The 13,862-nt window shown below is 40.3% G+C and overlaps 1 protein-coding gene across 1 annotated transcript; it reads left to right on the plus strand.

Moving 5' to 3' along the window:
* Positions 1-6,736: 6,736 nt before the first annotated feature.
* EIF2B2 (eukaryotic translation initiation factor 2B subunit beta) lies at positions 6,737-13,245 on the plus strand. The gene is made up of 8 exons (XM_036844515.1): positions 6,737-6,972; positions 7,092-7,212; positions 7,353-7,501; positions 8,455-8,618; positions 9,580-9,675; positions 10,300-10,437; positions 11,488-11,554; positions 12,659-13,245. The coding sequence occupies exons 1-8, from the start codon at positions 6,810-6,812 to the stop codon at positions 12,814-12,816; spliced, it is 1,056 nt and encodes a 351-aa protein (XP_036700410.1). The 5' UTR covers positions 6,737-6,809; the 3' UTR covers positions 12,817-13,245.
* Positions 13,246-13,862: the final 617 nt, after the last annotated feature.

A 13,862-nucleotide genomic window follows, 5' to 3' on the forward strand; every position in this document is an offset into this window, starting at 1 on the left:
AAGCTAGCAGAGCAGAAAGGCAGCAAGAAGAGAAAAGGATAAAGAGGCCAAGGACCCATGATGGCTATCTCCTAGGGAAGGTTCTCAGAAGTAGCAACACAACACGTCCATACCACCCCATTGGTAAGAATGTAGTCACATGGCCACATCTACCTGCTGGGAAGACTGGGAAATGTAGTCTTTTTTCTGGGTGGCTATTTGCGCAGGTAAAACCCTATTACCATAGAACAATGGCTTTTGAGGCAACTAGGGGTCTCTGATAAACCTGTAACCATAATACACCCAGAGATAACCACTGTTAACATCTTGGTATACGTCATTTATACACACATACAAAAACACACACACACCTGCATATAGAAAAATAGATATAGGTATATGTAGACATGTAGATAATGATACTTGGTGTATATGTGTGGTGTGTGTGTGGTATGGGTGTGTGTGTGTGTGTAAGTATATATGTGTGTGTATTTTTATAATTTATATGAATAACATATATAAATATTTAAATGAAATTGAGGATCCCACCAATTATACTATTTTCTCATCCCGCTTTTTGAAAAATTGCAGACCTTAAATAAAGTCTCTTTTATTATCTATTTAGCACTGAGTCATTTAACAATTAGAGTAATGTAATGCTTTATGATTTTCTTTTAAATACCTGTTTTTCCTTTATAAATCCTGGTTCATGAAGTTTTCGTTTATTTATTTTGAAATCACTGTAGATGCACAGGAGGTTGAAAGCAAGGTACACCAAGGCACATGCATTCTTCCCTTGCCTCCTCCAATGGTAACATCTTATACAGCAGTGGTACAGTATCAAAACCAAGATATTGACACTGGTACAGTCCATAGAGCTTATTTAGATTTCACTAGTTATACATGGACTCATGTGTAGCCTTACATAACCATCGCCACAATCAAGAAACTCAGTTCTACTATCCTTTGTGTCATGCCTTCAGAGCCACTCCCATCCCCCCACTCATCCCTAACTCTTGGCAACCATGAATCCACTCTTTATCTCCATAATTATGTTTTTTCATTAATGTTTCATTAATGTTACGCAAATGGAATTAGGTAGTATGTATACTTTTGAGATTGGCTTTTTTCACTCAGTGTAATTGTCTAGAGGTTCATCTAAGTTGTTGCATACACCAATAGTTCCTTTTTACTGCTGAGCTGTATTCCACGGTATGGATGTACTGCAGTTTGTTTAAACATTAACCAATCGGAGAACATTTATTTGGGTAGTTTTCAGTTCGGGGCTATCATGAATAAAGCTGCTATGAACATTCATGTACAACTTCCTATTTGGACATAAGTGCTCATTTCTCTGGGATAAATGACCAAGAGTGTAACTGCTGGGTTGCATTATAAGTCCAATTTCAGTTTTGAAAGGAACTGCCAAACTATTTTCCAGAGCGACTGGAAACGTAACAATATGTTGTCAACAATTCTCCTTATCATTAAGCACTTCCTATGTCATTAAATATTCTTCTAAAACATGATATTCCATTGTATGGCCGTACTATAATTTCCAACAAGTTCCTAATTTTGAATTTTAGGAATATTCTTATTTTTGTGTTATAAATAATAAAGTGAAAAATATTGTGGATAAATCTTTGTGCCTTTCCTTAGGATAAATTTTTAGACATAAATATGCTGGTTTAAAGGGTATGAAAAAACATTTTAAAGTCTTTTGCTTTTTTTTTTTTTTTTAAATTTTCCTATTAAAGGTTTCAATTTACAATCCCACAGCAATATATGAGAATTGGGCAAAGTTTCTAAAAATACTAATATTTCAACATAAATTGCAGTCAAACAGTTGGTATCCTTAATATATAAATAGATCTTATAAGTCAACTAGAAAAAATAAATACCCAAAATCAAGATGCTTTGGGCTGCAAATGACAGAAAATTCCAATTAAAATTATATAAGCAATAGAGAAATTCATCACTTCATATAATAAGAAGTCTAAAGGCAGGGCAACTTCTGAATTTGTCGATTTCACACAACTTTAAAAAAAAAGGCACCACGATATATAGACTAATGGTGCAGGCTCTGAAGCTAGATTGTTGGGTTTACATCCCAACCCTTCCATTTACTGAGTGTGTGACACTGAGCAAGTTACTTATCTTATTTATGCCTTAGGTTCCTCTTTTGATAATGGTTATATTAATAGTATCTGTCTCAAAGGATTGTTTTAAGGATGAAGAGTTAATATATGTAAACTATCCATTAAGTATTGACATTATCAAGAGTCTAGGCTCTTTCTGTTTTTCTGTTCTGAAATCCTCAGAATGTTAACATTATCCTCAGTCTTAAGACCTCGTGGTCACAAGATAGCTGCATTAACTCTAGGAATCTCATCCAAGGAGTCCAGAAATAGAAGAGACTACGTAGTCTTCTCTGTTTCTTTCTTAAGAACAGGGAAACCTTTCCAGGAAGTCCTAAACAGATTTTCCTTACATCTCACTGACTAGAAAATGGGTTATTCTACACCACTCTGTAAAAAAAAAAGTAGAATGGAATTACTATGATTGGCTTAGACCAATCAGGATTTATTCATAAGCTAAAACCACCTTCCCTGTGGGTAGAAACCAAACAAAATCAGTTCTTTTTAACAAGGAAGAGAAAAAAGGATATTGAATGAACAACCAGAATGTCTGCTATACATCATATTAGAAAAATGGGCAAACCACATGCACCAGTAATTCATAAGAGAAGCAATGCAAATGGTAAATAAACATGAAAAAGGCTCATCTTGATTAATGAGCAAAGGAATGAAAATTAAAAGGAGCTTCTGTATTTTCTCTATCAATTTGGCAATGATGAAAAAGAATGATAATCATCTACAATAGTGACAAATATATAAGATGCCTAGGAATAAATTTTATACACAAGATGTGCAAGACCTAAATGGAGAAAATTATAAAATTTTACTGGACAACATTAAAGAAGACCTAAATAAGAAGAGATATACACCATGTTCATGGATAGTAAGACTCAGTATCTTAAAGATGTCAATTGTCCTCAAATTGATATAGAGATTTAAAGCAATGTCTATCAAAATCTCAATAGAGTGGATTTTTTTTTTGAGAAATAGACAATTTATTTCTAAAATATATATGAAAGAGCAAAGGCCCAAAACTAGTCAGGACACTCTTAAAGAAAGGAATATGGTAAGGGAGTTTTTCTTACCAGAGAGCAAGACTTTTAAAAAAATAAGACAGTAGTAATTAAGATAATGTAATACTGGCTCAGGGATAAGCAAATTTAGCAATGGAACAAAATAGAGGGCCCCAAGCAGACTCACACAATATACAAACTTCACATAGTACAATGGTAGCACTGGAAATCACTGAAGAAAGAATGGAAAAAGAAAATAAAATTGGATCCCAGCTCTTACCCTACATAGAAAGTAATTCAAAATTATATGTAAAGGCAATTTTTAAAATACAGGAGATTATCTTTATGCCTTTAGATTAGGGAAGGATTTTCTAAATAAAACACAAAAAGCATTAACTATAAAAGACAAGATTGATACATTTAATCACATTAAAATCAAGAACTCTGTTCAAAGACATCTCAAAGTGAGTAAAAAGACAAGCCCTAAACTAAGAAAAAAATTAGTATTCAGAATATATAAGGAACGCCTACAAATCTATTAGAAAAAGTTTTTTTTTTTAACCAAAAGAAAGTAGGTAAAAGACACAAGTAGATATTTCACAAAGGAGAAAAAACACACGGCCAATAAACATGTGGAAAAAAAAAAAAGAACAACCTCATTAGTAATCAGGAAAACAAATTAAGATTCCAATGATATATCCTTTTATATCCACCTGATTCCACCCCTACCCCCCAAAATAGTTGATAATACCAAGTGTTGGTAAGCTAGAACTCTTTAAGCCCTACTGGAGGGAGCATACATTGATTTAACCACTTTGGAATACTAGCACTATTTGTAAAGTTGAATATTCACATAGCCTATGACCCAGCTGTTCCACTTGTAGGTATGCCAAGATATACAAAAGAATATTTATAGTTTATATTCTCTCACCCCCCAAAAAGATTGGAAACAACCCAAATATCTGTTGAAGGAAAATGAATACATAAATTGTGGTATAGTCACATGATGGAACATTACACAGCAGTGCAAACAAGAGAACTACAGATACATATAACAACATGGATAAATTTTAGCAATGTCATACTAAGTAAAAAAAAGCAACTTGTAGAAGATTACATTATAATACCATTTGTAAAAAAACTCCAAAACAAGCAAAATTAATCACTATGTTGTTTAGGGATTGTAAATATAAATTATTTTTTCATAAAGCAAAGGAATATCAATCAAAATTTAGTTTAGTGGTTATCCTTGGGTGTGGTAGAAGGCAGGGAAATGGGTTAGGAGAATATCACACACATTGATGTGATGGTACTGGCAGTATTCTAGGTGTTTTTTTAAAATATCACAAATTATTTTTTAAAATTGTGGTAAAATACACGCAACATAAAATTTACCATTTTAACCCTTAAGTGTGCAGTTCAGTGGCATTAAATGCACTTACATTGTTGTACAATATAAATGCACATCCATCATCAACCATTCATTTCTAGAATTCCTTTCATCTTGTAAAACTGAAACTCTGAACATTAAACAATAAATAATCCCTCCCTCAAGCCTCTGACAACCACCATTCTATTTTCTGTGTCTATGAATTTGAGATTTTTAGTTTTCAAGTTGACAGATGGGCCCACGGGTGTTCATTTTGTTGTCAAGTTTCATAACTTGCATATACATACTATATACACATGCGCACATATTCTTTTGTATGTTTAAAATAGTACGTACCTTATTTTTTAATGGCTTTATACCTGGAAAAATAATGACAATATCCAAAATTGGCCAGAACATAAGTGCCAGCAAGCATGTAAACTCATAGAATTTTTTGGACATTTTAAACTTAACACACAGTAAAATTGACAAATATTTTATGGCTTTTGGGAGCTACTATGTTTTCAATTTTGGTTTCTGATTATTCATCAATAGTATACAGAAATATGATAAATTTTTGTGTGTTGACCTTGTATCCTTGCTAAATTCACATATTAGTTCTAGGAGGTTTTTTCTTATTATTGTTGATTCTTTGGGAATTTCTATGTAGACAATGATGTTTTTGGTTAATAAGGACAGTTTTCTTTCTTTCCAGTCTGTATGTTTTTAAAATTTCTTTTTCTTGCCTTATTGCACTGGCTAGATCTTTTGAGTATAATATTAAATAGGAGTAGTGACAGTGGACATCCTTGACTTGTTCCTGATCTTAGAGAGAAAGTAGTCTTTCACCATAAAGTATGATGTTAGGTATAGGATTTTGTAGATGCCCCTTATCATGCTGAAGAATTTCCTTTCTACTGCTAGTTGTCTGAGAGGTTTTGTGTGTGTGTTTTTTTAATTTAATGACTGTTGATTTTTGTCAAATGCTTCCTGCATCAATTGATATGATCCTGTGGTTTTACTTTTCAGAATATTAATATGGTTTCTCAAATTGATTTTCAAATACTGAAACAGCTTTGCATTCCAGGTTTAAATTCTACTTGATAATTATACATTAATCTTTTATGTACTGATGGATTTGGTTTGCTAATAATTTGTTGCACATCTTTGTATCTGCATTCATGAGGGACACTGGTCTGTAATTTTCTTTTCTTGTACTATCTTTGTCTGATTTTCATACTGATATATTTTTTTGGAGGGCAATTTGTCAGCTGTAACAACAGTCTTAGAAATGTGTGTGCCCAAGGACTTCACTTCTAAGGATTTATCTTAAGGAAATACTTAGAGATTCTCATTACACACAGACTTTGGGTTCAGACACACCTGGATTTAAATATAAACGCATCCCCTTACTAACTGCTTAAGTTCTGTGGCTCTGTTTCCTGATCTGTAAAATGAGGATAAGAGGACCTACCTCACAGAGATGCATTAGATGAGACAATTCACACACAGTGTGCAACACCTAGTAAGCTTTAAGTAAATGGTAGCTCTTGGTGTTATGTTATACTCTCTAGTCTCTGTAATCTGTCCAGATGGAAGGACATCATCTTTGCTCCCATATTAACTCCCACTTTGAATCTCCTTATTGGTGGGTATTCGATCTCCTCATCCCCGATTCCTCCGTCGTATATTATGCGTGCTAGACGTTGAAAAGGAAAAGGCAAACAAACAAAATATATATATATATATTGTCCCTGCCTTCAGGGAGCTCAATCTATTAGAGAGACAGAGGCGCAAACGAACCAGTAACACGCAGTGTAACAGCACTATAACGGGGCGTCGGCCCATGGGGTAGCTGACCCTGGACGCACACTCTGAGCGTCTGTGTCTGGAGGCTGGGCCGTCACCGGAGCTGAGGGAACGGGAAGGAGGGCGGCAACTTCTCCAGCGTAGCCTCGGGTAGTGGTGGGGGACGTTCAGACTGGCTGTTTCCACAACAACTGGTCTAGCCACCCTCCTGAGGCCTCACTTGCGAGGTCTTCTGCGTCTGAGGAGGCAGGAACGGTCACTTCCGCTCCTCCAACCTCGGAGGCGCGCGGGCGCTCGGCCGTAACTGAACAAATCGAGCTCCAAGTCTCTGATTGGCTCTGGCAGGTGGCGGGGCGGGATGTGGCAGCGAGGGGCGTGGCCCTGCCGTCTCCCAAACTGGAGTCTTCCTCCCAGAGCGGAAGCCGACCTCTCCTGCCCCGGAAGTGCAAGCCTGGAGGTCGTGCAGGTGTGGATTCCGCCGGCGAGGCGGCTCCTTTCGAGATGCCGGGGGCTGAGGCCAAGGACTCGGAGTTGTCCGAGAGGATCGAGAGTTTCGTGGAGGCACTGAAGCGGGGCGGCGGGCGGCACAGCTCCGAGGACATGGCCCGGGAGACCCTGGGGCTGCTGCGCCGGATCATCACGGACCACCGCTGGAGCAATGCAGGTGAGGCAGGCCTAGCTCCATCGCCTCCCTCGCCACTTTCCGTTTTCGATCCTCGGGCGGAAAGTCGCCCAGGCCCTACCGCGCCCTTGCCGCGCTTACCCTCTCTCTTTGGACGACAGGGGAGCTGATGGAATTGATCCGCAGAGAAGGCCGGAGGATGACGGCCGCTCAACCCTCGGAGACCACCGTGGGCAACATGGTGCGGAGAGTGCTCAGGATCATCCGGGAGGAGTATGGCAGGTCAGGCCCACGTCCTGGGCCGGGGGTTGGACCCAGTGACGCTTTTTGCATGGAGCCTTTATTGGAGCTGAGCAGCTGTTGTTGCCTTAATGACCACATCTCTTCCCCACCTCCCTCTTTGGGTCTTGTTGCCTCCATAGACTCCACGGACGCAGCGACGAGAGCGATCAGCAGGAGTCCCTGCACAAACTCTTGACATCCGGGGGCCTGAGCGAGGATTTCCGCTCCCATTATGCTCAACTCCAGTCCAACATCATTGAAGCAATTAATGAGCTGCTTGTGGAACTGGGTGAGTCCTGATCCCTAGGTGGACAGGACAGGTGGCAGGCAGATGAGGGAACAGAAGACCCTGGAAGTTGTTCATCAGCAGAGATGGGAGATAACCAGTCCTCTGGTTCTCGGAAGTTTGCCCTCATCCTGATTAGGAAGGGTTGGAATAGGTGGCAGACTAAGATAACCCTCTTTACATTTCCTTACAGACTAACCCCTTATCGACTGCAAATCCCCTGTGGCAGAGACTCTATTTGGGAAGAGCTTTATTTTTATTTTAAAGAAGATGAACCCCCGAAAACCACAGTTGATAGACTCTCCTTCACTAAACTTCCTCTTGAATTTTTATACAGACACACATACACATATACATATACATACACGTACACACAGGCCACCTCCATCCCCCTTGTCTCTGTGACCCGGGAGAACTGCAGATAATTATTGCAATCAGCGTTGCCAGGGGAGGAAGAAGCCGGGTCTGTCTGTGCACTGAGCTGCTGCTTCCAAATTCCTCCCCCCCCCAGTTTTTCTGCCATGGCCTCCCTGTCAGGTGGAGGTGTTGTGGCCACCTTTTGGAGGAGTTTTTTTAGGGGGAAGCTCTGTTTACCCCATGCTCAGCACTTTAGAATTTCCCAAATTGGACCATTTCTTGCCTAAATTCATTGTCTTCAAAGTCAATTGTAAAGAGCTGGTGTTGGGACCCAGCAGGGGCGAGGGGAGTAAGTTGATGAATAGGGGTGCTGCTGGGCAAGAGGGTAGACTGAGAACTTGGGAGGTGGAAGATCATGGAGGAGCAGGGCTTTTAAGGAAAGGTGACATTCTACATTAAGTCCATTGACCACATGTTACCAGGGTCTGCTAGGTGGGCAGTCTAGAGAAGGGCGTACATCCCTTTCTGTTTTCTGTCGTGTCTGTCTGTGTTGTAGCATGGCAGTGTCATATTTTCCTTGAAAAACTGGCTTCTTGCAGAAGGGACAACGGAGAACATCGCAGCCCAGGCTCTGGAGCACATCCACTCCAATGAGGTGATCATGACCATTGGCTTCTCCCGAACAGTGGAGGCCTTCCTCAAAGAGGCTGCCCGAAAGAGGAAATTCCATGTCATCGTGGCAGAGTGTGCGCCTTTTTGTCAGGTACGGGGACTGCTGGAGTTGCTAAGAAAAATTTAAAATGAGAGAATAAAGGAGGCGTAGGTGGGCTCCATGCCATCTTTGAATTGATAAGCAAGGCACAGTGAGAAGACAAAGTAAAACACTAAGGGAATTTTCAAGTTGTTCATCCTGTTAACATTCTTAAACATTGGTTTAGGAAAGTTAGGTGACATATTTTTCATACCATATAAAGAATGAAACCTTTGTTTTTAACCTTCAAGACCCAGTTTAGATATCATCTCCTCTGGGAAACTGTTTTTCACGGCTATTCTTCTCCCCCTTCTCCCCAACCCTTCCAATAGAAAATGAATCAATTCTAGCTCTATACTACTTCCTACTTCAGTACCTCTATTATTATATCTATTACTGAATGTTAGAGTTTTATATATATGCCTCTCCTAAAAACTCCTTGAGAGAGTCAGTGGTATTCACTTCTGTAAAATAAAGACTCAATAAATGTTTTCATAGAACTGGGTAAAAAAAGAAAAAAAAAAAAAGAAAGTTGGGTGAGCTGCTAGGCCCAAGAAAAGATAAATATTGGTTGTTTTAGGCATCAAAATAGGGTAAATTACCTTGAGGATGACTGATGCTTGGTCTAACCTCACTCAATCTTTAGGTAAATAGTAGGTCTCCAAAAAAGGAAATATGTAAGGATGCAAGGATGTTGTAAAATAATGAGCTAGGATCTGTCTTGTCAGCTCTGCTGGATTATGCAAGCAAGTCATATTTCCAGTTTTGTGGCTGTCTTAGTGCTGCTGGGGAGTAATAAACATTTATTAGAGTCCCCTGGGCTTCCTCCCGCTTCCCAGAGAATACCTACCAGATGAGTTAGTTATCTGTTGGAAGTTGCGTGTTGGATATGTCCAGTATCACAGAATCCCCCAGAGCTCTTTCATTCTCTCTCACTCTTCCTCCCAGCATCAGCCTTTCTCTCCTATTGCAGGGTCATGAGATGGCAGTCAATTTGTCCAAAACAGGTATTGAGACAACTGTCATGACGGATGCTGCCATTTTTGCTGTTATGTCAAGAGTCAACAAGGTGGGTGTATTTGGGTTATAGTATGTCGAATTCATGAAGATTATACTTCTAAAATGTTGGTTCTCCACCCCCACCCCACCCCCAATATCCATGAGAAGAGAGGAAAGTTTCTAGCACCTTTTAAAAATACATACATGGGCCTTTTTAATCTATTAACTGATTTTGTTTCCCCCTTTATCTGAATCATTGTTCCTCACTTGGAGGAGCCTCATTTTGGTTAAAGCATTGAAAAGAAATAAGTGGGACTAAGTTAAGTGTGTCAGCTGCTGGGGATCTGGTAAAGGGCTGCTCACTTCTGCTCAGAGAGCTTGGCGCTGGTGGATGGTGGAAGAAAGGCTCCCCGCTTCTCAGGAGGTATGACAGATAGATTTCCAGGAAAGACAGGGCTAAGAACAGTAGATATTGCAGTTTCCTGTCCTGTACTATGTTCATTCTTCCCTTGCGAACCCACTTTTATGCTAGAACTTGTGGTCTGAGCCTAGACTCCCTTTCCCTTGGGTGTACCAGTGTGTGACCCCCCCCCAGTACACCAAGACTGAGGCTGAGCATTCAGGCTCTTGTGCCCAATGGCCTGTTTAAGGCTCTATTCCCAGGATGGCTCACATTTTCTTTCCTGTCCCAAAGGTGATCATTGGCACAAAGACCATCCTGGCCAACGGTGCCCTGAGAGCTGTGACAGGAACTCATACTCTAGCACTGGCAGCAAAACACCATTCCACCCCACTCATCGTCTGTGCACCTATGTTCAAGCTTTCCCCACAGGTATGTCTGTCCGGCTCCAGCTGGTCTCTCGTCTGTCTCTAGCCAACAGAAGGAAGTCAAGGTGTAGGTCTGAACTCTGGGCCTTCAACCCTCTCACTCTGGGGCTTCTCTTTTTCTGCATTTACTCAATGGATTAGACCCAGTTGAGGCTGGAAAAAGCCACAGAAGTCTTGATCCAGGAAAAGCCATTGATAGTTACAACCTGTCAGCTTCAGTAAGTCAAAATTGTAAGGTCAGGACAATACGCAGTTGGGGAAGGCCCTTTGTTTACATTGCCACCACTTGCTGACACCATTTCTGAAAGTGCCAAGTAAGTTGAAACTAGAAACATAGAATTGGTTTTATTTGTTCCAGGGACTGTCCTCTGTAGCCTGAATACAAGAAGTTACTAAGGTGAAGAGCAATTTCACCAGTGATAGAAGCTACTTGCTTTGAACATATCAGCCTATCTATAGGTGTTTCCTTTTTTAAAAATTGAGGTGAAATTCACATAACATACAATTAACCATTTAAAATTGTATAGTTCAGTGGTATTTACTACATTCACAGCATTGTGCAACTACCACTCTCTAGCTTCAAAACTTTTTCATCATCCCAGAAAAACACTCTGTACCTATTGAGTAATCACTCCCTATTCCTCCTTCTCCCCCATCTCCTAGTAATTGCTAATCTGCTTTCTGTCTCTATGGATTTGCTTATTTTTGATATTTCACATAAAAGGAGTCATACAATATGGACCCTTTTGTTTCTGATTTCTTTCACTTAGCATAATGTTTTGGGGCTTCATCCGAGTTGTAGCACAGTACTTTGTTCCTTTTTGTGGCTGAATAGTATTCCATTGCATGGATATACCGCAATTTAATTATCCATTCATCTGTTGATAAGCATCTGCGTTATTTGTACCTTTTGGCTTTTGTGAATAATGCTGCTGTAAGCCTTTGTAATCAAACGTCTGTGGATGTATGTTTTTTATTTCTCTTGGGTGTATACCTAAAAGTGGAAGTGTCAGATCTCTCTCTTTTTTTTACTTTTTCCCTAATTCTTTTCCAGTTCCCCAATGAAGAAGATTCATTTCACAAGTTTGTGGCTCCTGAAGAAGTCCTGCCTTTCACAGAAGGTACAGAAGTTGCTTGAATGTATGTGGCACACGCGCTTGTGTGTTTTGGGTTTTTGTGTATGTGTGTTTCGGTTTTTGGTTTTGGTTTTGGTGGCCAATGGGATTGAATGCCGTCAGGTTGTGTTTTTTTTATCATACTTCTTGTGGGGACTGTTCTCTTTAGCAGCTTAGAGTGCTTGGGGTCCTGATCTAATCCATGTTCATTTTCTTCTAAAACTAATATATTTTAGCTGAGTTATTGGGACCATGGCGGGTTGGATCACCCAGCACTGACTGGGTTTGGCCTTGAAAGTTGTTTCAGACACAGGCGACAACCCAATGATAAAATGTTCTTGTTTTCGGCTGCTGCAGGGAGTCATTTTGGTACTGTAAGGTGACTGCCAAAGAAAGCAGGCTCTGAAATGTTACTTCCGAAACTCGCCTGTAGCCTGGACACCTTTGTGTGTTGGGGTCCATTTCTCTCACATATTCTGAAGGCAGCTTTGCTCAAAGAGCCTGCTGCCTCATCAACAGTTCGCATGGGCTTTAACACCCTCTTGGAGCAAAGCATAGTACTCGGAGTGCTGATTCTTCTTGGAAATTGAACAGCTTCACCATTTATCCAAACATTCATTCTTTCAAGAAATATTTATGACTATTGAGTACCCACTGTGTATCCAACACTATTTCAGGCACTAGGGATATAACAGTGAATAACATAGATAGGCCCTGCTCCCCCAGAGTTTACATTATGTTTCAAAAGACAGACAAGAATATGTCAGGTCATGGGATGTTTTAGGAAGAAAACAAATACGAAGGATGAGCAAGAGAGAGAGTAATATGAACTATAATTAGTGTAGTGCGGTGGCGAGGGGCCAGATCTTGAAGGTTGCAATCCCAAATTTGAATATTACTCTAAGGGTTTTCTATGGAAAGGCATTAGAGAGTTATAAGCATAGGGTGTATCATGATCTGAAGTCATCTCTTCTGGTTTGCATGTTGCTGCAGTTTCCGTTCCTTGGGGTGGCGAGTATACTTGCATTACTGAGCCTAGAATCTATAAGATATTTAATTATTAGAACAGGAGCCTTGGTTTTATCTTTTGCTCGTGTGATTACCTTTCAGGGGACATCTTGGAGAAGGTCAGTGTTCATTGCCCTGTGTTTGACTACGTCCCCCCAGAGCTCATTACCCTCTTTATCTCCAACATTGGTGGGAATGCACCTTCCTACATCTATCGCCTGATGAGTGAACTCTACCATCCTGATGATCATGTCCTATGACCACCACGCGTCCTAAGCAGAAGCTGCTTAGGCACACACAGAATGGAGTGGAGACTTCAGCGCCACGGCTGAAACACATCTTCCTTGTAATGGGGGAGTGATCTGGAGTCAAGCTGAGAAAACTTGATACTGATAATGTTCCCTGCCGTTTCAGTCATCCTATAACCAGGACGCACATCCAGGACTATTTTTTGCCTTTCAGGTCTCAGCAGAGCAGCAGGTCCAGGACTATTTTTTGCCTTTCTTGACCTATTGATTTTGGAGCCTCTTAGTGACTTGGGGCGTCTGTTTCAGGAACTTAAACTTTCTGGTTCAGTGGTGTGTTAAACACAACACTGAAGACCTTGCTGGGCTACAGGTTTTTGCTCAGAAATGACTGCCACGCCTTTTCTGAGGCTGTGCCAATAAAAGCTGCTCGAAGGTTCCTGAGTTGGTTTATTTATTGTCCTGCTCTGACTGAAGTGCCTGCAACAGCAGCAGCAGAGCCCTTTGGTGTTTTCATAGCAGGCAATAATCAGAGGTAACAGCCTAAAACAGAAATGCAGATGAAAGTATTTATGATTCCTTTATAATTGACTGGAATTCATCCCAAACAACTTGTTAATAATCCAAGACAATGGTTCCAAAATCACTGATCATCAGAATCATCTGGGAGTTTAAGAAAATATACAATCCCAGACCTACTGCATCTGATCTCTGGGATGGCACGTGGGAATCTGCTTAGAGTGTCCCAGAAAAGGACCCCCTCATGTACTGTTAATAGGATTGTAAATTGGTACAACCTTTTCCAGGGCAATTTTGAGTCTTCTAGAATTATGTTTATAAGCACACAAAGACACAGACAAGAGTATCCATTGTAGCAGCTGTAACGTCACAGCCTAAGTGTCCAGCAATATAGCATTTTGTATTCTGTTAGTTAAAAACAAGACAGGTTTTAAAATAAGTATGATGTACCATGGAACATTATGTATACACTGCAACAGAGGTTTCAAAGGGCGGCTTGAGACCAGTGTCCGGATTAGACATTTTGGCTGCTTCATCTAGTA

Source organism: Balaenoptera musculus, chromosome 2, assembly GCF_009873245.2.
Source record: "Balaenoptera musculus isolate JJ_BM4_2016_0621 chromosome 2, mBalMus1.pri.v3, whole genome shotgun sequence".
Classification (NCBI taxonomy): Eukaryota; Metazoa; Chordata; class Mammalia; order Artiodactyla; family Balaenopteridae; genus Balaenoptera; species Balaenoptera musculus.

What these genes read in the sequence shown, in the direction of transcription:
- EIF2B2 (XM_036844515.1), top strand. Translation starts at nt 6,810, where the DNA reads ATGCCGGGGGCTGAGGCCAAGGACTCGGAGTTGTCCGAGAGGATCGAG. An exon ending in TGAGCTGCTTGTGGAACTGG is followed by an intron (nt 7,502 to 8,454) that starts GTGAGTCCTGAT and finishes GGCTTCTTGCAG; the next exon opens with AAGGGACAACGGAGAACATC. An exon ending in AGTGTGCGCCTTTTTGTCAG is followed by an intron (nt 8,619 to 9,579) that starts GTACGGGGACTG and finishes CTCCTATTGCAG; the next exon opens with GGTCATGAGATGGCAGTCAA.